The 24386-nt window shown below is 48.7% G+C and overlaps 10 protein-coding genes across 10 annotated transcripts; 5 read left to right on the top strand and 5 right to left on the bottom strand.

The window, feature by feature from the left end:
* Positions 1-164: 164 nt before the first annotated feature.
* Positions 165-3753, bottom strand: PENARI_c003G11126 (H(+)-transporting V1 sector ATPase subunit H; the record flags this gene model as incomplete). The annotated part of the gene is made up of 6 exons (XM_022628771.1): positions 165-196; positions 256-1551; positions 1606-1738; positions 2285-2837; positions 2887-3400; positions 3459-3753. The coding sequence occupies 6 exons, from the start codon at positions 3751-3753 to the stop codon at positions 165-167; spliced, it is 2823 nt and encodes a 940-aa protein (XP_022491897.1).
* A 539-nt stretch (positions 3754-4292) lies between these two features.
* PENARI_c003G00364 (M protein repeat protein) lies at positions 4293-7019 on the top strand (the record flags this gene model as incomplete). Its single annotated transcript, XM_022628022.1, has 3 exons — positions 4293-4482; positions 4538-6021; positions 6078-7019. 3 exons carry the CDS (start codon positions 4293-4295, stop codon positions 7017-7019), a joined length of 2616 nt encoding a protein of 871 aa, XP_022491777.1.
* An 850-nt stretch (positions 7020-7869) lies between these two features.
* PENARI_c003G00271 (MFS transporter) lies at positions 7870-9687 on the top strand (the record flags this gene model as incomplete). The annotated part of the gene is made up of 2 exons (XM_022628012.1): positions 7870-8692; positions 8759-9687. 2 exons carry the CDS (start codon positions 7870-7872, stop codon positions 9685-9687), a joined length of 1752 nt encoding a protein of 583 aa, XP_022491454.1.
* Positions 9688-10041: 354 nt separating this feature from the next.
* On the bottom strand, positions 10042-11122 carry PENARI_c003G09220 (TauD/TfdA dioxygenase family protein; the record flags this gene model as incomplete). The annotated part of the gene is made up of 3 exons (XM_022628645.1): positions 10042-10647; positions 10701-10910; positions 10976-11122. The coding sequence occupies 3 exons, from the start codon at positions 11120-11122 to the stop codon at positions 10042-10044; spliced, it is 963 nt and encodes a 320-aa protein (XP_022492086.1).
* Positions 11123-11331: 209 nt separating this feature from the next.
* PENARI_c003G00689 (zinc-dependent alcohol dehydrogenase) lies at positions 11332-12758 on the bottom strand (the record flags this gene model as incomplete). The annotated part of the gene is made up of 4 exons (XM_022628044.1): positions 11332-11409; positions 11641-12483; positions 12548-12596; positions 12652-12758. The coding sequence occupies 4 exons, from the start codon at positions 12756-12758 to the stop codon at positions 11332-11334; spliced, it is 1077 nt and encodes a 358-aa protein (XP_022491439.1).
* A 470-nt stretch (positions 12759-13228) lies between these two features.
* PENARI_c003G05270 (Zn(II)2Cys6 transcription factor) lies at positions 13229-15456 on the top strand (the record flags this gene model as incomplete). The annotated part of the gene is made up of 5 exons (XM_022628366.1): positions 13229-13302; positions 13352-13825; positions 13874-14340; positions 14389-14995; positions 15045-15456. 5 exons carry the CDS (start codon positions 13229-13231, stop codon positions 15454-15456), a joined length of 2034 nt encoding a protein of 677 aa, XP_022491733.1.
* Positions 15457-15864: 408 nt separating this feature from the next.
* PENARI_c003G10677 (uncharacterized protein) lies at positions 15865-16600 on the top strand (the record flags this gene model as incomplete). The annotated part of the gene is made up of 3 exons (XM_022628742.1): positions 15865-16002; positions 16067-16516; positions 16586-16600. The coding sequence occupies 3 exons, from the start codon at positions 15865-15867 to the stop codon at positions 16598-16600; spliced, it is 603 nt and encodes a 200-aa protein (XP_022491936.1).
* Positions 16601-16806: 206 nt separating this feature from the next.
* On the bottom strand, positions 16807-18628 carry PENARI_c003G08310 (fungal specific transcription factor domain-containing protein; the record flags this gene model as incomplete). Its single annotated transcript, XM_022628577.1, has 4 exons — positions 16807-17199; positions 17253-17541; positions 17596-18004; positions 18064-18628. The coding sequence occupies 4 exons, from the start codon at positions 18626-18628 to the stop codon at positions 16807-16809; spliced, it is 1656 nt and encodes a 551-aa protein (XP_022491641.1).
* A 1305-nt stretch (positions 18629-19933) lies between these two features.
* Positions 19934-20669, top strand: PENARI_c003G02940 (prefoldin subunit 5; the record flags this gene model as incomplete). The annotated part of the gene is made up of 4 exons (XM_022628198.1): positions 19934-19982; positions 20071-20357; positions 20420-20537; positions 20611-20669. 4 exons carry the CDS (start codon positions 19934-19936, stop codon positions 20667-20669), a joined length of 513 nt encoding a protein of 170 aa, XP_022491350.1.
* Positions 20670-21131: 462 nt separating this feature from the next.
* Positions 21132-24098, bottom strand: PENARI_c003G04315 (uncharacterized protein; the record flags this gene model as incomplete). The annotated part of the gene is made up of 8 exons (XM_022628297.1): positions 21132-21675; positions 21730-22023; positions 22078-22667; positions 22739-22963; positions 23070-23175; positions 23229-23934; positions 23988-24010; positions 24067-24098. The coding sequence occupies 8 exons, from the start codon at positions 24096-24098 to the stop codon at positions 21132-21134; spliced, it is 2520 nt and encodes an 839-aa protein (XP_022492141.1).
* Between the last annotated feature and the right edge of the window lie 288 nt (positions 24099-24386).

Below are 24386 nucleotides of genomic sequence, written 5' to 3'. Positions count from 1 at the left end.
AAGTCCAATCGCCAATACCCTCGGCTTCCAAAAGGTTATACCATAACAAGAAGGGACAAGAAAAGGCAGAAAACGAAGTAAGATCAAATATGTCCAACCCAAAATCAAAAGTGTGTATCGTCGCACGTCAAAACATGAAAGTAAGCTCTTACCAACTTGGTCCTTTAATAAGGGATGAAATCAAACTGCATCCGGTCTATATGAAGAGTTAGCATACAACCCACAGGTAGTCGTGGGGTTATGGGAATATCATACCAAGGAATTGATTCCAATCCTCCTCTTCATTAAGCTTATCAGCCCAGTACTGCTCCAAGAACTTCAACGACTGAAGAACATTGGGAACACGAATGGTATCGTGCAAGGAAGATAGCAGTTGCCTGACAGTGTCCCGATCTTGACCGCGCGCCTCACAGCCCGCAATGAAGATCGGCGTCGTCAACATAACCCAAGGCGAGAGACCTGACGACGGCCCGATCTGTGCTGTACATTCCAGGATGCGCCGGACCGACTGCTGCACTTCTGGCGATGTAGTGGGTGTCTTCCGAAGTCGCCGATGAATCTGGATGAGTGCACTATGCTGGAAAGCCTCATTACAGAGGAGAAGCTGCTGTGCACTCTCCGGCGATAACCCTTGTGCAGCACCGGGGTAAAATGAGGGCTGTGAACTTGAGTCACGATTCATGAGTTGCCGGACTGCGAATTCCAGGGATGCAGCATCATCCTCGACACTGCTGTCAATCTCCCCTGCAACGAAACCCTGAGTAGCCTTCTCAACCTCATGGCTCCGCCAGGCAGCAGCGCCAATCTGCCGGAAGACAGCAGCAAGGTCGACGGTAAACCCCCAATAGTCATCTAGATAATCCGGAGAATGCCCATAGCCCATCAAATCAGAAGACGCAAAGTCCGACATATCTCCAATCGGTGGCCCATTCCCCGTCAAAGCCGTTAGCGATACAATCGACCAGTACCAGCGATCTAGATACCGGCGGAACCCGCTCGCAGACCGAAGCGAGTCCTCACCAGCAGCATCAGAAGCCCTCATCAACGCCCTCGCCCCATCAATATGTGCCCTCCACGAATTCGGGTTGATCGCCCCAGAATGAATCTCAGCCAGACATAGCGTCCGGGCCGTCGCCACCAGCGCCTCGGAGCCCTTCGACGAAGGATTTTGTAACTCTGTTCGGAAATGCTCCAGACTGAGCGCCATCAAACGGGCAATATCCGGCGCAGTCTTCACAGTCTCCGATTGATTATGTAGGGCTTGGATATGGATCGCCGAGAGAGCGGTGGTGGCGTAGAGTAAGGAGGGAGTCTGCAGGGCCATAGGCACCAGCATTCGACATATATCTTGCTGCATGCCGGAGTGGCACGCGGTAATCTGGGAAGCATCGTTGATGAAATGGTGTAGCAAGGCCTTTTGATCGGAGGAAAGGGACGAGAAAGGGTCGACGGGTTGCGACAGAGTGAGATCTGAACCGGTGCTGGCTGATGCCCGCGCCTGCGCCGCCTTGGCCGCTTTGGTGGTGTAGATGAACTCTCCTGGTGAATATTCTGATATAATCAGTGAGTGCCCGAGACAAGGACCTCCTAGTATAGATCACATACCAAGTCTTTCCATTCCGCCTGTCCCGACGCAGGCCCCGAAGCGCGATCGCGAGAATGCCCGTCCTCCCCACTGCAGCTGCATCGCATATTGACATTGTTCGCCTGCTGTTTGGCAGCGGCCGCAGTTTGGTCTCTGCTCGTCACATTTTTGTCGGCGTGCCTTACATCTCTTGCAACCTGTGAACGATCTCGACATGGGTGCTGTAATCTGGTGGGATGGATGCGGCGAAGAATTTCTGCGGGGAATGTAGAGATTCCCCCGATCCCGCGTGGCAAATCTTATTTCTGGGGAATGGCCTTGAATAAACGGGATAAATTGGTCTATTGAAGAAGAAAAGAAAATAATTCGAGGGGCAAATAAACTTTGCCTGTTATCAGCATTGTGTTGTATCTTGGATTCCCTAGCGGTCGATCGAAGATCCACCGATTTACAGTCTGATATTCCCCAAGTGGAACATGATAGGACATGTTAGGACATGTTGAGTCTTATTCTAGTGAATATTCCAAAGAAACGAGAAATCAAGTATGCGCTATGGCAGAAATACACAGTACAGACCAACCGGAGTATATGTTCATCACGGGAAAGCCATCAACACAATAAAACAGAACCTCGGGGTGATCACCCTTCGAAGGTATACCGGAGCCATTCGCCCACGGCATGCAAACTCTCCCAACGTACCGTCTCATCTTTATCAGCCATCAGTTCCATCACCCGTGTCTTCAAGCCCAGTCGCTCCAACTGCGTGCGGCGTTCCGGAACCTCTTTAACGAGACTACCAACGTCGTTGCAAGCGATAGCCAGCACCTGCTTATCGTTGTCCCAGCTCTTAGAAAGAATCTCAGCCAGCTTCTTGGGCAAAGCGCCGTTTGACTCCTCGACAATGCGGCGGGCGTTATCTTTCCAGAAAGTTGGGTTCTTGTGTGGAGGCGACCAGCGCAGATGGCCCGACTGAACTTCGGCGGCGTATTGATCAAAGGTCGTTTGTGTCTTGGTGTATTCCTCCAGCATGGAAGACAGAGCTGTGAGATCCTCGAGCAGGTCGGGGTCGGTCAAATGACGGCCGGCCAGGTTGGTTAGGAGGGCTGGAAGGCGAACGAACACGGCGACGGGTAGCAGGGTAGTCCGGTTGCTTGAGAAAAGGTTGAGCAGGGTTGCAAGAAGAAGGCGAGTCGTCTTCTCTTTCGGTGAGAGGCGCAGAAGCTGGGTGTAGAGTTGAATAATTTCATAGTTTCTAAGCGGGGTTAGCAGGGTCAACTGTCCATTCAAGCAGATTCACTTACTCTTGAAGTTCTTCGCCAACAAGAGGACCTTCGAAAGCAAGCTGCCATACAACTAGAAGCACTCGGTAAAGAAGCTGGAGACCAACACCACCGGCGAGACCAGGCTCGATACGACTATTACCTCCCAGTGAGCTAGCATTTTCTTTGCCCCCGGCTGCAGACCGAAGAGTGTCGATCAAGGGGTCTAGCGTTTCTTCTCTTTGATTCCAGAAGATCTCCCGAGCTTGACTTGTCCTGAGCAAGTCCGAGAATCCTTGGACACCAATGTCCTGGAGCCCACTATCTTGGTTCTTGGTTAAGGTAGAGAGATAAGTGTATAGCTGCGGAAGAGCTTCATTGTCCCGGAGTGCGGGCTTCGAAGTAGCCACAAGGCTATGCGACACAAGAGCAATGAGGAAAGTAGATGTGAGCAGAGGGATTGGGTCTTCGGCATTTGTCGAGTGCTGCAGGAACGGGAGGAATGGCTTGTAGGGTTCTGGATGAGAGATGAGGGAATCGGCCAAAGAGGGCACGTCTAGGAGACCGTAATCAGTATAATACACTGGAAATGTGCCTTCATATTTAGCGCTTACCTTGAATCAAGTCCGAGGCGAGCACCAGGATATACTGCACAATATCGGTCCTCCTGGCGGCCGAGTCCAAGACACTCTTGCCCTGTGCACCCCCAGCCAGCAGACCTGTGTATCCAGCGAGATCCTGTTCTATTGTCTGGCGCCGCTGGTCCTTGCGCACCTTGTCCACCGCCTTGATCTTCTTCAGATGGTCATCGGTGATGTTGCCCGCTCGGACAGCGCCCTCCCATGGAATTGGCCGAGCTCGAATGTTGTTCTGCAAGGAGCTGAGGTAGGTGGGTGGCTCCAACGACATTATGAAGGTGTTCTTGGAGACCTCGAGCCGGGGAAAAGAGCGTCGTATTTGATAACTGGAGGTGTGTCCAGATGGACGGGGGAGCTTGGGGATGACGGAAGCCTGCGCCAAGACATCCATCCCAACTGGTCTGGTCCGAACTCGTGTCTGTTCTCTACATCTCTACATCTCTCACTCTTTCTTGCTCATTCTTCTTTCTACAAGTCGTATTTTGAATTCCTAATTGACGTTGCGCTCTTTGGCCTATCGGCGAGCCTAATCTGCGCCCAGACTTCTGCCTACTTTAATTTGGGGTCCGTCCCGCCAGTCTCTCGTTTCGGCCGCTCACCAGATCGTTGGCATTGCCGACTACGCTTTGACGTATCTCACTAGTTCGCATAGTTGACCGCCGAACGGACTCAAGACATTCTCCACGGTGATCGTGATCGCAAAGAGCCCGCGTCCGAGAGCAGCCCCCACCGAATTCATGCGAAAGAAACACGAGGCCTTTGCCGCATACCAGTAATCTGTTCGCACTGCCAACACCATAGCCTTTTACAATGTCACAGAACCCACCACAAGCGAATAAAAAATGGGGAGTGGGATCTTTTTTCCAGCAAGCAGTGGCGGGTGTCGAGTCTCGGTTGGATCACATCTTGATGGAAGAGGAGGCATCGCAGAACAGTTCAACAGCCAAGCCTTCTGATGCCCAGGGCGGAGAAGCATCTGCTAAAAAGACCTCTGTTGCTCGTACGAACTCATTGATATGAACTACAGATGGGCGAAGTCGCTAACATCTTTGCAGCTGTTTCCCGCAGTTCATCAACTGCGCGCAGAAATGACAGACTTCAGGAGCGTCTCGCCCGCGCCATGGTGAAATCAAACGCTTCCAACCTTGCTTCACAGTCTCCCCAAAGCCGAGTTTCATCACCGCCTGCAAGTCCGGTACCTAGCAATGGGGCTCGGTCTAGTATGGACATCGATTCTAGCATTGCATCGAATGCGAGCGTGGGGGATGACTCTAAGGTTCCCCCGCCTATTGAGCAGAGCACTCTTGGTGGATTGGATTCCCCGAGGATGAGCTACGACTCTGGGGTCTCTTCTCACGTTTCTACGGACGTTAGCGTACCAGACTCCGCACCCAGAGACTCTGTAGATGTGGTTCAGCCGGTGGCGGACTCGGAAAAGACCAGCCAAGAGCTGCAGGAGTCCCAGCGCAACGAGGCACTCAGTGTTGGTGGTTCGGGTGACAGTCCGCGTGCTAGCGTCGAAGTGCCATCAGAGACACCAGATGAAGACCAGAGCCCGGATGTTGCTCGTGTACAGGCTGACTATAAAGCCGCCGAGTCGCAATGGCAGGAAGAAATGTACGGCTATATCGAACGGATTGACGCATTGCAGTCAAAGCTCAAATATCTGGCCAAGGACGCTGCAGAATCGGCCAAGAATGCTGCCGCAAGCGCTACTCCAGGCAGTACACAGAAGCAGTTACTGGAGAAGGATGAGAAGATCGCACTGCTCCTTGAAGAAGGGCAAAAGCTCTCCAAGTCGGAAATGGATCACCGAACTGTGATCAAGAAACTCCGCCAGCAACTTACCGACAACAGCAAGTCCCAAGCAGAAATGAAGAGAAAGACGGAGAAACTTGAGCGTGACCTGGTCAACTCTGAAGCCAGAGCTAAGCGGGCAGAGGCCGCGGAGAAGAGGGCAGCCGAATCTTTGTCGTCCCAAACAAAATCAACTAAAGACCTGGAAGCCGTCACGAATGAACGCAATGCGCTTGCCCAGACTGTTCAAGAGATCAAGTTACAACTAAATCGGGCGAACTCGCGCGCTGAAGCTGCCGAGACCAAAGCGAACTCTGACGCCTTAGAGCAAGAAAAGCACCGAGTGACCGAAGTGGAAGAGGAGCTATCTAATTTGAAGATGGAGCGCGACATTGGCGAAGAAAAGTCCAAGAGAGAGATTACCGAGCTCAAAGAAAAGATGGAGCAAGAAAAAGAGAGAGCTCGCATGCTCGAAGCAGAGCTGAAGGGCGAACAATCTGTTTTGGAAAGTAAGATGGAAAGTCTTCGTTCTCGCGCGGAAGAAGCTTCATCGGGGGCAACCGGGGAAACCCAGGCCAAACTTCTGCGCCAGATTGAGACCTTACAAACCCAATATGCAGTTGCCAGTGAAAATTGGCACACCCTTGAGGGCTCTCTGCTTTCTCGATTGGCAAACGTGGAGAAGGAACGTGATGACACGGGACGACGTGAGAGTGACCTGCGGAAGAAGATTCGGGAAATGGTAAGATCTCGTCCACCTTCATCTGGACACGTCAGATTTATTAACATCCACTTTAGAACCAAAAACTCAAGAAGCTCGAGGAGGACTTGGATAACGCCAAGGAGACCGAGCATGATTTGGAGAGCAAACTTGATGAACGCATGCAAGAGTTGCAGAAAATGCAACAGAAGCTCGATAAAGCGGCAGATGAGCTCACATCAGCGCAAAAGGATCTGGTCGAGCAAAAGAAGACATCTGAAGCTATCTTGACGCAGAAGCTCGAAGACGAGCGGGCTAAATGGAGAGACCAAATCAACTCGCCCTCACATCCACGCGGAATATCCCCAGTCCCCTCTACCCGGCGGTCAAGCACCCTCGACGCCATGAACACGGTTCTTCCCGATCTCCGTCCCCCCAGCCGGCGGTCGTCCAACTTCCCTTTCGCGTCACCGGAAATTGGCACACCACCTCGTCAGAACTCCTACCCTGCCTCGATAACCCAGGCGACGCTCTCCCCGCCGCACATCAACACCAATGCGTCAATTTTAGAAGCTCCCTCCATCAACTTCGAGCCGGATGAGTACTTCGGAGAGTCTGGCACCCCTGCCACTCCTTCAGCGTATGGTGGAACACAGGTACCGCCGCGCGGGATCAACGACATCATCTCTGAGTCTACGACCGGCGCCGGCCCCTCCGTTCAGCTAGTTGAGCGCATGAGTGCAACCGTGCGCCGGCTGGAGAGCGAACGTGCTGGCTCCAAAGATGAACTGGCACGCGTCACCTCCCAGCGCGACGAGGCACGCCAACAAGTCGTGGATCTCATGCGTGAGCTTGAAGAGAAACAACTTTCTGATTCTCGCGTGGAGGAGCTTGAGGCTCAGCTTGAAGACCTCGATCAGCGGTATCAGACTACCCTGGAGATGCTAGGCGAGAAGAGCGAGCAGGTCGAGGAGCTGAACGCTGATATTGCTGATCTCAAGAAGATCTACCGTGAGCTGGTTGACAGTACCATGAAATGATTGCGGACTAACGCAATGTCTGCTTTTGAGACATTGGGCATGTCTAGAGTTGACCTGTTAGATTTAAGCGATTGCGTTTGTAAATAGAATATATCCCGTCGTGTACATCGACCTGCAGCCGTTTCGGGCCTGATCACATGTTTTTTCTTTTTTTTCCCCTTGACCGCTGGCGTGCTTCTCGTATCTAGCTCTTGGCCGACCTCATCAAACGCCGCAGATGTTGCACAGATCTCCGCAGTATCTATGAGTCAGATACACGTGGAACCCTGGATATACCAGTAGGCACAACGGAGATATCACCTATGGCCAAATCGGGGATAAGACCCTAATCGCCGGACTTGGCACTTACGCCATACATGGATCTGAGAACTTCACACCGTGGAAGACCCGACTTGATCTGTCAGCAGCTTAATCTGACGCGCCCACCCAAAGATGAAAATCTCACCTCACCCGTAATTACGGAGCCTCCCGATGGCTTTACGTGAATTTTGTCTTTTGCCAGTCTCGGGGTCGGGCTAATCCAAATACCATTTAAGATTTGGCGCACTATGGGCGACGTTGATTGGTCCCAAAAGGCGAATACCTTGATTTCTAATGTGATAGATAATCTGATTTTGTAAGCATAACGCTGTACCACTGTACCTAACATAACGTTATTGATTTCTAATTTTCGGATTTTAGTCGAGTCATAGAGTCACTGCGAAGATTCTGTCGGTGATAGATGCAGTATCAGAATGGAAGTATTTAGTCCGTCTAGTCTACCACGCAATATGAGATTCTTGTTTCAGTCCAAACTTTACAGTTCGTCTAGCCCTACAGCTATAGCCCCCAAAGCTACCTATCCTATACAATGGAAGCTGTCATTCGAGAGGCCCCTTTCGGGCAGCTTGTTCGTCTCCTGACAAAAAACAAATATTTCCAATACCCCGAAGAGAAGCCCGACTTCAAGCTCCCCGACGCATGGCTTCAATTGTTGAATGAATCCAGTACTGCGGAAAACATCCCCGACGAGAAGAAGAGAGAACCAGAGGATGGTCATCTGAGCCAAGATACCAGTGAACCTCTCAGCCGCACCTCCTCCATCACCCTTCCGTTTACAGAAGCCCGCCTCGAAGCCGATGAACAACATGAAATCGAAAAGATCAAGTCAATTCCGATTGCCCCAAGAAAGACAAAGGATGGTGCCATCCTTGTCGACTGGTACTATACCGATGACGCGGAAAATCCTCACAATTGGTCGAATACCAAGCGGGCTCTGATTACTACCGTCATTTGTCTGTACACTTTCGTTGTATACACCACCTCGGCCATATATACATCCTCGACAGAGGGTATCATGAAGGAGTTCGGTGTCAGCAGTCTGGTTGCTACACTGGGCTTGTCATTGTATGTTCTCGGGTATGGCGTTGGACCATTGGTCTTCTCGCCCTTGAGTGAGATTCCTACCATTGGACGCAACCCGGTCTACATAGTCACAATGTTCCTCTTCGTCATCATCTCGATCCCAACCGCCTTTGTTGGCAACTTCCCCGGATTGATGGTGCTCCGGTTCCTGCAAGGATTCTTCGGTTCGCCTTGTCTGGCATCCGGCGGTGCTTCCATTGGAGATTTGTATAGTCTGATGTCCCTGCCCTATGCCATGATGGCTTGGGTCTCTGCCGCATACTGTGGACGTAAGTTCCCTCCATCATCTATTTACTCCCATTATATCTGCTCATGACACTGACTATAATGTATAGCTGCTCTGGGTCCCCTCCTATCCGGCTTCGCAGTCCCAGTCAAAGGCTGGCGCTGGTCCCTCTTCGAATCAATCTGGGCCTCCGCCCCTGTCCTAATCCTGATGTTCGTGTTCCTCCCCGAAACAAGTAGCGCCACAATCCTTCTCCGCCGAGCAGAGCGCCTCCGCAAGATCCACAACAACAAGCGTTTCATGTCCCAGTCCGAAATCGACCAGCGCAACATGCGCGTCTCTGACGTCGCCATCGATGCCTTGATCAAGCCCCTGGAAATTACAATCAAGGACCCCGCTGTCCTCTTCGTCCAGATCTACACAGCAATCATCTACGGCATCTATTACTCCTTCTTCGAGGTCTTCCCCCTCGTCTACCCAGTCGACTATGGCATGAACCTGGGTCAGATCGGCCTAGTCTTCCTTTGTATCATGGTCTCATGTATCATCGGAATCGCCCTGTATGTCGCCTACATCTACTACTGGATGAATCCTCGCATTATGCGCTTGGGCTTCCCTGCCCAGGAGGAACGTCTCATTCCTGCTCTGCCTGCTTCCTTTGGTCCTACCATTGGCCTGTTCCTATTTGCTTGGACTGCTCGTGCGTCTATTCATTGGATTGTGCCTACTATTGGTATTACTATCTATGGTGCTACGGTGTTCATTGTCATGCAGTGTATCTTCGTGTACATTCCGCTGAGTTACCCGAAGTATGCCGCGAGTTTGTTCGCTGCGAATGATTTCTTCCGCAGTGCACTTGCTTGTGGTAGTGTCTTGTTTGCACACCCGCTCTTCGGAAACTTGGGTGTTGCTCGGGGTACCAGTCTCCTTGGTGGACTGAGCGTCATTGGAATTATTGGAATTTGGCTGCTTTACTTCTATGGTGCCAGACTTCGTGCCTTGAGCAAGTTTGCTATCTCGGAGGAAGCTACTGAATAATTGGGACAATGTTTCCATATATTATACATAATGTTGAAGAAGCTGTTGAACAGAAATGTCGGTTACGCTGAATGTGGGAGACTACTAAAGGAGATATGTGGTGGCGTTTTGTTGGTTATAAGGAGAAGCCTCACGAATATTAATAAATAATGCATATGTTTTATAAGGCTCTGTTCTTTCTTTAGAAAAGTTTATTCTTAAGCCAGTGTGTCATTACAATTCGGAACAAGGACAGGGGTTCTCATAGTCGTAAATCAGAAACCAAGCGAGACCTTTCAATTCATATAATATCCAACTAAGCAAAATCCATCATTGAATTGGTGGTAGAGCCTAACTTCAAGAAGCCTAAGCCATTCAAGGCAACCCCTGCCTAACATCAGTATGCTCATTCAATCCCCAGGCCTGAGAACTCGAATCATGAACCGTGGTTCGCCTCATATCCCGCCTGTACGTTTTCAAAAATGGACCCCCGACAGCTCGGTGCATAACACAGGTGTTATCCCAAATGACCAAATCACCCGGGGTCTGCCACTCAATCTTCACCACATTAGTGTCCCGAGTAGCATGCTTGAACAATTTATCAAACAATTCTTGTGACTTCTCCGGCTCAAGTCCTTCAATGTGGTGCACATGGGCCGCTATATACAAGTTCATCCTATCCGAGGCTTCGTGACGTTGAACCAGTTTGTGTCGGCCCATTGGGTGATCAAGCGGGTTGATGTGGGCAAAGGCTTCAGGTGCAGCGACTTTGCGAGAGTGATGCATGGAATGACAGGCAATATAGTCATTTGCCAAGAGACTCTCTTTGAGATCGGCTGGGAGGTCTTCGAATGCCGTTCGCGTATCTGCAAATTCGGTGTGGCCTCCCATTCCAGATGGGGGAAGCTCATGTGCTAGTAGCAGAGAGTAACCGGCTCGGCGGGGGTTGAAGCTTGAGTCCACGTGGAAAAGATGGTTTCCCTATCTCAAGGTTAATATGCACAATTTCCAACCTTATTAGGATGTTCAAATACCTTGTTTGCTTGGCTACGCGCGCTCTGGGGGCCAAGGATAGTCCCATCAATCTCGACGTTACTAACGTCAAAGAGTTCAGGATACTTGAGACGATTCTTTCGACCTGCTGCGATGTATGGTGTCACGTCGTCTAGCTCTCCGAAATACTTGGAGAATGAAATGTGGCTCTCATCTGTAAGCTTTGTGCCACGGAAGATGGCGACTCCCCACTGATTCCCTTATATATCAGTACACTCCATCTTGATTTGGGATATACTAAAAAGGCTGTAGATACCTTTGTGATGGCTTGCCGAATTTCACTCCATATCTCACCGGCCAACGGGACTGAGATATCAACTCCACTAATCTCCGCACCGAAGGTTGGATGCAGAGGCTTGACTGAGATGTGGTGGAAAGTTGGTGTTTCTGAGCTAACAGTCATGTTGAGTGGTTGGTATCGATTATGACTGTAAGGGTGTGTTGGACTTGTTATAAGAACCAAATCATATACTATCTCTGAAATATATAAGGCTATGGGCTAGCTAAATGATTCAACAACCTTTGGGCTTTGATATCCGTCTATAGCCGACTATGATGTATCTGGTTAGAATAACTTATCTTTCTAGTTTCAATTATTCTTAAGACTGCCGTCTAACCAGATAGCCGATCCCGCGTGGCCAAAGAGGACATGGGGATCATGCTGAGAGTTTTGATACATCCAGTCACGTCCTGATGTGAATGGGGGTTTGCTATATGATAGATGAAAATTGCTTGAATTGGCTAGGTTGATATTTTGTAAAGGGTCGCAGATTGGCGAGTGGCATACGAACTCGCTTTCATGTAGATCCAAGTACAAAAAATGCGAATAAAAGATCAAGCCCAAGATTGCAAGTCCAACACAACCCGGCCCTGCAGTTTTCCATTTTTCATATCTTGGAATATTCTGTTCAGATTGTTTACCTTCCCGATGGAGAAGGGCGTTGCGACGATTCTTTGTGCCATAGCCAGTGTCTCAATTGCATCTCTGCGATTGCCAACTGTGCTACCAGCAACATTCAGCTGCTTGGCGACCATCAAGTGAGGACAGACACCTTCGATCGGCTTTGCCTCTCCAGGGACACCGACGCAGACCAAAGTTCCATTGAACTTGAGATAATCCATTGCCTGCGCGTATGCAGCATTACTGGCGCTGCAGACGACTACAGCCGTTGCACCATCACCACCAGTAACAGTCTGGATCTCTTTAGCGATGCCTTTGCCTCCATGATCGGCAGAATATTTCGTAATATCAATGAACACTTCTGCACCACAGCTCTTCACAAATTCTGCCTTCGATGGCACATCCAATCCAATCATTCTGAATCCCATTCCTCTGCTACCGAGCTGAATTCCCAAATGACCAAGTCCGCCCCCAGCACCAGCAATGACAACCCAATCTCCTGGCTGTGCTTTGCTCTTCTTAAGGGCAGAGTAGACTGTAACTCCACCACATAACAGGGGTGCAGCAACCTCACTTGCCATTCCGTTGGGAATTGGAGTAACATAGTGAGCTGGCGCCAAAACGTATTCCTGAAATGTGCCTGGGCAAGTGAAACCAGATATCTCTGCCTTTGGGCAGATTCCGTCGGCGCCTGACAAACAAGGGGCGCAGTTACCGCAGGCTGAGGCAATCCATTTGATGCCGACGCGGTCACCAACTTTAACATCTGAATTCTCACATGATGGACCCAATTGAGTGACAACACCGACCCCTTCATGACCTCCAATCTGTCCGGCTTTCACGGGCTCAGGTAGGAACTTCCACTAATATTGGCAACGAAAGTTAACCAACATGGAAGCATAGAAGCTCAAAGTGACAGATGCTTACAGTGTTGGTCATGAGACTCAGATCAGAATGGCAGATGCCGGAGTGCGTACTATGGTTTGTTGTTATCTATACATGAAGCAAACTTTATCATGGATTTCACGTACATGTTCACCAGTATCTCACCTGGTCCTGGTTTAGGAGTTTCCACCTCAATAATGCGAGTAGAAATCTCACCAGGCTTATCATACACAACCGCTTTATGTATCGACATCGTTATAGTTTGTGACCAAAGAGGACTCGAGGCGAGTGTAAATTTGAACAGCTCAGTAGAAAGGCAACTTAACAGTGGGCTTCGTGCACGTATACTGAAAATGCTCTACAAATGACCAGAGAGAACAATGGTTTATATCTGTTCTTGTATGATCCCAGATATGCCATCTAGACCTATACTGAAGCTAGCTTAGGTGCCCCATAAAGTCCGTCTATTGCCTGCAAATACTGTTGGACCTATCTATAATTATGCCCAGATGGCTATAGGTGTTAATGGGTTTAGTAGTTTAGTTTAGTTTAGTAACACCCGAGGTAAAGCAATACAACAAAATTCTAGTTGTGATATTCCCCGCACGTCTTTTCCGTCTGTTGCCGTCTTAACCATATTGGGAGATTGCGGTAGTTCCCGAGGCCGGGGTAATGAACAACGCGGAGGATTTTGTTGAATTCACTCTCCTCATTGAAATCAAAATGACTCGTAGTAGAAACATCCGCCTATATCGTGCCTGCCAGCGCTGTCGCACGCGAAAGCTCAAATGTGACCCGTAAGTGCGCTGAGGCAATAGTTATTCACTTTGCTAACAACCCACATAGTTCTTCTCCAGATGGAACGAAATCACAATGCTTCGAATGTGTCCGCTCCAATGAGCCGTGTATCCTTGCTGGGTCAAAACGAGGAGGCAACTTCTCCCGAATTCGACACTCAAAACGTGTCGAAAGTCCCATGCTGCCTCCAAATTCCGTCAACGCCGAGCACGAAAATGTGAGCGAGGGCATAGGAGAGAACGAGAAAAGGACAGAAGATCCCATATATGCTGAGTTGACTAATCCGGGTGAGGCACTGCAAATACTTGCTCGGCTTGCGGCGCACGATCAGTCAATGTCGTTTCGCTCCAGTGATCAAATACTTGCAATCTCAACAAGCGAATCGCAAGCTCGGAGTGATTATTACAATGGCAATCTGCCTGGCCATGTAGTGCACCCTGTGCCTCAGCCCACATTGTCAGAAACCGAGACATTGGTCATTGGAGTGCTGGGAACAGACACAACACAACACTTATTGAATTAGTAAAAAGTCTCCATGCAACACCAATGAAATGGTCTCTAACAAAATAGTTACGCTACAAACTACCACCCCTTCTGCCCTCTTACGCCCAAAAAGCTCCTCGTGACTCCCGATGTACGCAAGGCAGCTCTTGATGAGCCATTTCTGCTTACAGTAATCTTGACCATCGCATCGAAAGACGACACAACATATCGGCAAATACACCAGCATTGTTGGCAGCACATGAAGCGGCATCTTCTTGATATCCTGTTGGCTACACCATCCACACTGAATGTGGCAACAGTAGAAGGCCTTCTATTATTGGCAGAGTGGATTCCTTACTCAGAGGTTGAAACTTCTTCTAACCCGAGGGTGCTTTCCGGAAACCTCAGTGCGGTAGAGGATAACATGGCATGGTCACTAATTGGCCAAGCAGTCCGACATGCATATCTCCTCCGTCTAGATAAAGCCTCTTTTCGCGAGAAGGTTGATGGGGAGCCATACGAGCTCGAGAATAGGAAACGATTAGCTTGGATATGTTCGTTTGCATACCGCAACTATATCAATGGGCACTGACAGCTTCTAGTTGTCTATATCGCAGACCGTCAGATCTCTGTGCGAATGGGACAATCATTTTGGTCTCGCGGGCCCTCACTTTCAACGCGCTTTACGGCAAAGGACTTTCCAAGCTTACAACTGAGCGCGGATGCGGAACATAACTATGCACTGGTGCTCCAGGGGACTATTGAATTAACGCAGCTTTTGCATAATTCGCACGATATTCTTTATTCCTCGAAAGAACGAAGGCTGCAGATGGTTCGACTGGGAGATTACAACCGCTACCTTGACGATTTCCGCCGGTCATTTTCGGGGTGGCAGAGCCGTTGGGATAGCCTTGAAGCATCGCCAAAGCTAAAGTGTACCTTGAATATCTTCAAAGAATATGTACGGCTATATGTGCTTGCGTTTTCTTTCCAGTCAATCTTATCAAGAGCTGTCCACGACAATCGGGTTGCCGGAACATCAACTCCATGGTCCAAGAAAGCCCCATCACTATTCCCAGAAGGCATCATGGCATCCCCAGATGGCGTTTATGTCTTCGAAGCCGTTAGATCGGCGCGGAACATTCTCACTATAGCATGTGGAACGGATCCTGTGGCCCACATTCACTATATGCCTTTCCGATTCTATGTGTGAGTACCAATATTAAGCAACTATATGAGCGTCACTAAAAGTTAGCAGATATGCTATTTACTCAGCTGTGTTTCTATACAAAGCGAGTGTTTTCGGTGCATTTACCCAGAAAGAACATGGTGAAGTATCAGATCTGGTGCACCAGTTCGTCAGTGTCCTCGATGAAGCAAGCACTAGCGACAGCCACATAGGGAGCCGTTATGCAAAGCTTCTCAAGCGAATATGGCTTGTTGAACAAAACAAACGAACAGTTGCTGGTAACAATGTTCAGTCTATCGGTAGCGACAAGCCATCAAATCTCGATCCACTCGGGTATTGGGATAACTACTTGTCTCTGGATATGAATTGTACAGATGCGATGCTGATGCCCTCACCGGACTTCAATTTGTTCTGCCCGGATTTCTCAACGCTAGAATCCGAACTCTTCGATCCAATGGCTGGCGGTGTCGAATTCCCATAGATTGAAGTGCAATTGAATGCCGGGGTTCCAACGCTATAAGGCCTATCTATATATCACCAATCCGTCTCACAAAGTAAGCGCATTCAATGGAAAAAAGCCAATCCTCGACAAGATAAGATCAGCAACTGTAGATAATACAAGGAGGTCATTCAATTCCAAGCTCATCCATTTGACGCCCTTTGCGACAGGTCCACAGATTGGGGTTGCCCCCACGCCGAATACTCCGAACACTCCGGTGTGACACAGCCCCCACAGATATAGAGACGCTTTGACTCACTGGACATGGGTTATAAGCACCTTTTTTGCATTCTTTCTTGACTTAATCTAAATGCCTTCTCTTCTCCATTCCGAACCAATTATCTCTAGCCACCTTTCATTGAGTGTCACAGACCTCGTCCACATTCAACCATGAACCAACGAAACATCCACATTCCAAGCCTTGGAAACACCAACACATTCACCCGGACATTGAGTATAGATGATTTGAAGAGCTGTGTAATTGTCGAGAGTGCATTTACAGAGCAAGAGCGCTGCTCCGAAGAAAAGGTAAACCGCCAATTAAGTACCCAGCACCCAGAAGGAATGTATAACGTTAATTGAACAAAACTAGTTCCGTTACCGCCTCAGCTCATGTCCAGATCTATGCCTGGGCCTATTTGTCAACAACGAAGATGAAAGCCCACCCACACTCATCGGCCACGTCATCGCCGTCCGCTCACCTTATACGCTTGTGACAGACGGCTCGATGTCCATGCCAGAGAATTGGGAATCATTGCCAAATGATGAGCCTGTCTTCGTAAACGATGAGCTAATTGGCAATCACAAGTACGGGGATACAATTGCTATCCATTCCGTTGCTATTTCGCCTGATTATCAGGGCAAGAGGGTTGGGAGGGCACTTGTCAGTGCATACACTCAGCATCTTAAGGGGGGCTCTTTTGGAGCAAGCAGGGCTGTACTTATTGCTCATGACTATTTGGTGAATTTCTATGAGAGTGTTGGTTTTAAGAACCAGGGGTTGAGCAAGTCCAACTTTGCAGGAGGTGTTTGGTATGATATGGTATGTCTTCTTTTCCTTGTTCTTGTTATCTGGATTCACTGGGTATTTGATACTGATTCATTTGCTTAGACATATGAGCTTTGAACACCGGCTTTGGTATGACTGTTTTTGTGAATTGAGAGAAGTGAATTGAGAGACAGAGAAGAATGCTACCCAAAAATAGATGGCATCGAGTAAGAAAATAAACTTGTGGGCGACTTTCGTGTTCAAGTTATTTACCTAGGTGCCCCACTTGAGTATAATCGATTCAAGTACTAAGTATATTAATGTTTGTTTCTTGAGATAGTCCACTATAGAGAGGGCAAAGTTGGATCTAAAGCCAGCAATGAAGGATGATCCGCAAGATTCTCCCAAAAGTCCGTCTCGAAGTCGCACAAGTCTTGACTAAAGAAGGCAGCCCAGTCGCCGTTTTCTTCCATCTGCGAACTGGGTTGAGTCGAGCTTTGTATTCCGTCCCGTTGCATCGAGTTAAGGAACCGTTCGATGGTTTGTGTTGCCTTGGATATCAATGCGTAATTCGGATCACTTGGTCGAACAATGCTGCCAACCTGAATCTGCGCAACAAAGATCCCCAAATTAAGTAAGGTTTTAGACCATGTTGAGCGAATCTCATTAACTGTAGAGGTTTGTTTCAGCATAGAGAGCAGGATTATGCCTGCTGCTGGGAGTCCAAAGTGTGCAATCTGATTCAGTTTAGCGCAATGGTTCAAAATGACACAGAAGGAAGCACACATACCTTCCAGATAAGCCCCGTTCCGGAATTGACGAGCTGATCTCTTAAAAGTATTACTTCAACTACAAGGGCCAGCATTTGGTCTGAAACATCGAGAATAGCAGGATCGGGCCTCGCCAGCGTATCATGAAAGAGCAATCTCAGCAAAAATAGGGTGTGTAAGTAGTCCAATCGCAGGCCAGCTAGAAAATCACGCTCGAATGCATATCGAGAGCACTCTTTCAAACTGGACTTCAGTCGGAAATTGGAAGGGAGATTTTGCCACTCTGTTTCTGCCTTCTTCTGAATATAACTGTTTCTGTCGGTTAACGGAAGAATGATCGAGCGTGACAAAGCTTTAACATACCTTGCTTTTGAGTTGAAGTCCTCACGTTGTTTATCTCGAAGTAATTCCATGATATCTTCTTTCAGTGAGGCACAGATAGTGGCCCATCGAATTCCTGCTCTATAGCTGACTGGAGTATCTAGTTCTGAGGTAGGACTCTCACCCTGAATATGCCGAGGGTTTCCAATTCGTTCCGAGCCTTTCGGGGGCGAGGGCAACTGGAAATGACAGAAGCGTTTGCTCATTCGAGGGGGCCGACCAAGGAATAAAGCAATGTTTTTGTCTGCTGAGTACATAGTGGCCCAAGCTGTCTTTCGAAGCTCTGCTAGGAATGTAGGGATGGGTGGTTTGGTCTTTTCGACATCCTCGTGGTAGCCAATGGCAAACATGGAAGATATGACGTCTCCAAGTCGACTCCATGAATGATAACCTGGTAGTTTGGGTATAAGATTAGCTGCACAAATAACATATATCACCGTAAGTACATACTTTGATCGCCATCAACATGAGTGTGCATAATGAAGTTTTCATACTGTAGAACGATTTGCAGATCATTCAAGCAATCCAGCGAAAGAGCAATATCCAAGGCTAGGTCGCTCAGTCTTGTGGCAAGCTTTCTGAGTGCGAACTGGTCATTCTCAGTTTTGAATAATGGCGGAAAGAAAGATATGTCAATTGTGGCCCGGCTAACAGCAGAAAGAAAAATGCCGAGGCTTTCCCATCTGAAGTTTTGATCGAGAAATTGAGCAGAGAATTCAGAAATTTCGGACATCCCATGAAATTGCAACGGTTTGCGGGAGTTTTCAGTCAGGCGTTGCGCATACGCCAAGTGCCAGTTGTCTTCCTGAGAGAAAGTCGTGAATAACCGGGTCATGTTTTCAGTGCATTTTTCCGTGAAAGGCTCTGCCAGTGAGAGATTTGTCCCCGTTGCCAGCCAGAACATGACGAATTCCTTCATTGCAGCCAAAGGAAATGTATTGAGTAGCTGTCTGAGCACGTCCGCGCCTTGGATCAAGAGTAGATTCTCACCAGCCGACTGCGATTGCATTAACATTGCTACGTCTGGTCCAGAGGCACGGTATGTCTCAGATGCATGGTATTCTTGTGGGAATATTTGATTGAAGATTGCAACATGGCTGGAAGACCCCAGAAACCCAGGGTTGGGATAAGGATTTGCCCTTGGGGTGTAGCATGATGATGGTTGCGCCGGTGATAGCCGACTATAGAGCAGTATAAGTACACGATATAAAGATGCATAGGGGTCTCCATAGCATACCTAGGAGATTGTTGGGCCGATGAAGGTGACTCTTCGACTCTCTTTCTTTTGAATGGCGTGGTTCGATAGATGCAGATTCCCGCCCTATCGTTGCTCTCACAACGAGAGCATGCTGGTCTTTTATGATCGCAGGCAACCTTTGCCTTCCTGCAAGCTTCACATGCAGCTAATCTGGAGGCCATGACCGAGCTGTTCGGGGTTGTGTACAAGAGAGGTGTTGGACTGCGGAGAGTCCGGAGCGGAGAATTCACTCCGGAGAGATCGGGATCTTCGGCGTGATACCCCAACATCTTCTGGAACTTGATCAGGCATTATTATGAGATTTGAATACTATTGGTTTGAATTAAATTATCTTATTGGCGAATGGGCAAGAAATAAAATCCATAATTATTTAGTCAACCACTCTTGAGAATAGACCATCCAAGTTTGTTCTAAGAACGATATCGCAATTTAGTCCAATATACTTCCACCTTATATCTCTGAAACCCATGTCTATTTGTTTCAGGCTTTTTTGGAACTACTCCCATACTAGCTTAGATGTCCGCGGCCAAGGTATACTGCTATTGTGCTTTGCCTTGTTCCAAGATTCATAAGATATATATAGCGGGAAGCTCTCATGACTCGCCATCTATAGGAGTTCATCTGAATCACTCACCGGCTCTGCAAACGCTTCGTATAATAGTGGTAAGCTCTTGAGAGCCTGGAGAGGGTACTTCTGGAGAAGAAGTACATGATACTGATATAAGTCGGAACTTGTACTAGCTGCCTGAAGCCAATCTTGCGAGATCTCGGTATCGAGTAATAGAAGTCGAAGTGATTTCCCAGATGAAATGTATGCGTTAACAAACCAAAGATAAAGCAGACGCAAGATATAACTTATAAAGAACGTTTGGTGAATGTTTATAGAGCCCCGCTTCCTTAGCGGTGAACAAGTATTGCCGACCACCAGTTTTCTGAAGCTCATCCCCCACCATATTGAACTGCCCGCATAATTGAATGCGACGTGATCAATAAACAGCATACCCACGATTGCAAGTCACCGAGAAACCCATCGGTACCCCTTTGCTTTCCCATAATTTCACAATGCCACCAAAAGAGGCCCCTTCGTCAGACGGAGCTCCCCCAGGCTCAAGTACGATCTTAACTCCCGATACATGCGACTCCGTTGCTCTCCAACCTTGTACAACGAACAATTTAAGCTAACCACTCCCCGGAACTAGTCAACCTCGCCTCCCTCTCCGTGCCCCAGCTCCGCGCACTCCAAACCCGCCTCACCTCCGAATTGGAACACCTGACCACCTCGCACTCGAAGCTGCGCGCCGCACAGGCCAAGTTCCGCGACTGTGTGCGCTCAATAAACGACGGCGTGACCGGATCCGAGAAGAAGGGTACCGATGGCCGCGATGAGATCCTCGTTCCCCTGACCAGCTCGCTGTATGTTAAGGGCCGGTTGACGGATCGGGAGAAGGTGCTTGTTGATGTTGGAACTGGATTCTACGTTGAGAAGGTATGTGATATAGTGTATGTTGGGGGTTGGTTTTCGAATTGGGCTCACACTTTGGTTTTCAGACCCCGGCCAAGGCGATTGCATTCTACGATGATAAGGTTAAGGGACTGGAGTCGAACTTGCAGGATTTGGAGAAGGTTGTACAGACTAAGAGCACACAGTTGCGGGTTGTTGAAGAGAGTAAGTTTATATCACGATCTGCTGATTGGATCTGCGCGTGCTAGAAGGCCTTGTTCGCTAACACTTATCACAGCATTGAGACAGAAGATGCTCGCCGGAGAAGCCGCTCCTCAAGCCGCTGCTGCTGGCTAAATTTGAGTCATGTGTTATTATTAGGTCGAATACGACATACCTTGAAGGAATAAAACAAATAAATCGATGAACTACACTGTACCGAACTGGGACGGACTATTGCGGTGATATGAATGGCAATCGCTTCATGTCTACCGCCTAGTCCAAACTCCTACATCTGGAATGGGGCTAATCTTATTTGCCTGATATATCAGACGCAGGATTCTGCGTGAACTTTTCCTAATCTTCAATTCTAGCTCTATGGAGAATAAGAACGCTTCAAACAATGATATGTTAACCAGAGATAATCACTGACCACTTACCACATACCCCTGTGAATATAGCTCGGGCACGAAGTCGACGCCTGAGGGCCCTTTTTGTTTCATTCTTTTTATTTCTTTGTGTTTTTGGACTTTATGATTTCTGCTGTGATAAAATACACTTTCTCAAATCCTTGACAGGAACCGATGGCCATTGAACTTGCTAGAACAAAGTGCCAACGTCGCAATCAAGGACATTGGTCACGGCAGAGTCAGCAGACCCTAACACCCGGGCAATCTGCCGCAGCGCACTCATGAACACGCCAAGCTGCACATCCTCATCAACCTTCGCTCCTTCGGCCGGCGGGAAAAATGTACAGAGGCAAGCCTCTCGCGTGAATTGGTTGCCGTCGAGCTCAGTATTTTCACCGAGCATGACATCCCAATCGGGATCGAAAAGCGAGCCGCCCCAAGACACATCGAGAGTCTCTAAAATCCTGCCGTTTGTCACAGTGTACTTCACGAAGCGGGCGAGCTCAAACACAAGGTTGGTTCCCCTGACGTGAAACTCAATCGCAGCCTTCTCAACAAACCAGCTCAGCGGTGCACCAAGAGGGAACTTTGACATGCGTTCTGGCACAGAGGTGATGCTGTGGGCACTCTCGTTCCACACGAAGCTCAGCTTGCGCTTGAAAGCCTCTACCTCGGGAGGTGTATCCTCCTCTTCTAGCATTTCCAGTGCTTTGATCTCTAATTGCCAGTCGGATCTAAATCAAAAGAATTGAGCTTTAAGCATTTGACAAATAGGAAAATTGACAAACCTTTCAAAGTCAATCATGCCGATTTGCATCGGCATTTCCTGTTCTCCAGGGCCGCCAATACTCCGAGGCTTGAAGCAACGAATATCATTGACCTCGAATTCTTCGCTTCCGCGCGGCAGCGAATAGTTCGCTTCAATGCGCACAGCATGATTGTTTTTGATCTTGTATTCGAAACTGGCCGAGAATCGGGGCTGGATCTTCGTAAGGCGACGAAGTGGTATAGTACCCGCGGGCACGAGGAGATGTCCTGCGCCCATGACGCGGCTGATGATCTGATTCTGCGAAAGTCGGAGTCTAACGCCCCAGTCAGTTACTAAATCGTCACTTCCCGATTAATATATTGCTTACCCGGGAAGCAGGCGGCCTTCAGCGTTCGTGTCGGCGACCATGTCACGGAAGTCAGGAAACAGAAATGGGCCATCTGCACCTTCGGTCTTTCGATAACCCTTCAGCACGAACGAACCGAACTTTCCTCGCATTTGTCGGAAACTGTGGAAATGAGGGACGAGGTGCAGCGCTCGCTTCAAGCAATCAACGATGATGACTTTGTTATCCTGTCTAGCCTCGCCTCTCTTTTTCTCCCAAGGCACAGCTTGCTCGATGGGTAGCTTCAATCCAGAGAGATAGGGCTTGGCCATATCAGAATATTCCTTCATGGTGACGTCCTTTCTCATGATTTCGGGGGGAGGTGGCTCGACGAGGAACACTTTGATTTCGGTCTCGCATTGCAAAGACAGTGTCCTCCACAAGTCCCGAGAACGGCTTACCATTCCCAAGAGATCGCCTTCGTTACCCCCAGAAAAGTACAGATTCTCCCATGCACCAGGCTTGGTGTAGATGTTCATACCACAGTGAAGACGAATGCTATCAAGAAGCTTGCGACGTGATGACAGGCAATGCTCCAGGGATGGACTATTTGGAGGCCACGGTAAACAGACCTATGATATCAAACATATATTAGCCCTTAATGAAGTTCGACAATGTGCGAACTCCGGTGTTCATCACATACCGTGCTATCAGCCACAACTTTTGGCGCCTTTCGCAATCCATCCAGTTGGGAAGTCTGGGCATCCTTTGTGTTGGCAATATCAACCTTAATGGTCGAGTGAGACTTGATACGGGTCCATCCGGGTACTTTACTGGTTTCTTGCAGCTGATTGACCTGGGTAACAAATGTGTGAAGGAGCGTATGGGCGGCCAACACCTGGTTTACATCTCCCCAAATGAGAACTACCTGATAGCATTGTTAGTTCAAATGGTACAGTACGGAAAGAGTTTTCTAAAACGGAAGGTGCGACGAAAAGGGAGACTGATATGCGGCAAACGAGAGTGAGACTTACCGGTACACCCTGATATCTCACTGTAAGATAAGCACCGGTAGCGTTAACAATGAAATCACGGAAGTTCGTAACGGGTTGTGCAGTTTCCTTTGTCAACTGCGTGATTCTAATATGGAGTTTAGTGAGAGCAAAGACCATTTCAAAGGAATATATACATACATCTCCTGGAAACGGTCGATAGTAAGCGGCAACCGGAGATAACCTGAATAATTGTCAGAAGTTGTGATAAAAGTACGCCAGGTGATTTTACCATCGGGAGTTGCGCCGGCACGCCATTTTGCCTTACCGAGAGAGTCTTTTGCAGCAGAGTCAACGCGCCCCTGGACGCTCTGAGTGGAAATGTTAGTCCCCAGGCGACGAAAGGCTTGGCTGACTGTTGATCGCTGTGTTCCAGTAGCTTGGGGCTGGATAACCGATGGCGACGACCTTTGGGTTCTGACAGGCTGGTGAGATCTGGCACCACCACCCGCGAGGGGGGAGACCTGGGCTTGGATCGGTGGACCGCTGGTATTAGTACTCTGCCGGGTAGATTTCTTTCCACCCCATGAGCGAGATGGACGAGGAAAACTCCTTGACGGTACGACAGGAGCTGGGATGCTGATTTTCTGCTGACTGGATCCGGCTCCTCGTGCTTGTTGAGATGGGCCTGAGGGCAAAGAAGCAGATATACTAGGAGTTTGGGTATTTTGACCAGGGGACAACGAGGTAGGAGGAACCGCGGGTTGTGGAGTAGAGGAACTAACCTCAATAACAAGTGAGGTTGGGTCTTTGCTGAATCCGGAAGGAATATTCAGTGCGTGAGAAGGTTGGTTGTCTTCGTCTGGGCTGCTGATGGCTCCGGTATTATACGGCGGCAGGGACCAAGCTGAAGTAGTTAGCATATAACCAACCATGCAGCAGAAGGAAAAGAACTGTTACCCTTTGATTGATGCTTCTCCCAACTGTGGCAATAATTAGTGTGATACAATGACGGGTTCAAGGTGTGAGATGCGCTTACTCCTCTTCGAGAGGCCGCTCTGCTTCCGCCATTTCGGTAGAGTCAGCTGGATATGGGTATCACGGTGAAAGATGGTTGTAAAGTCTGATGATGTTGAATCAAGAAAGATGTGAGAATAAAGATGAAGCTTGAGGAAGAGAAGGGAGGAGGTGAGAAGAGGAAGATGGTGGGTTGCGAAAAAAATTAGAGGGATGAAGCAGTCTGGGGACAGAAGCTGGAATCCGAGGTTAGAGGATAAAGGGCAAGTATTGAATTGACGAAGAAGAGAGTTGAGTTAATAACGATGCAAGTAACGTTATATCGAGAAGACAAAGTAAAAG

The sequence above is a fragment of the Penicillium arizonense genome (genome assembly GCF_001773325.1).
Source record: "Penicillium arizonense strain CBS 141311 chromosome Unknown PENARI_contig003, whole genome shotgun sequence".
Classification (NCBI taxonomy): domain Eukaryota; kingdom Fungi; phylum Ascomycota; class Eurotiomycetes; order Eurotiales; family Aspergillaceae; genus Penicillium; species Penicillium arizonense.
The sequence above is the reverse complement of the archived record's forward strand: the minus strand, read 5'-3'. Positions and strand labels throughout refer to the sequence as shown.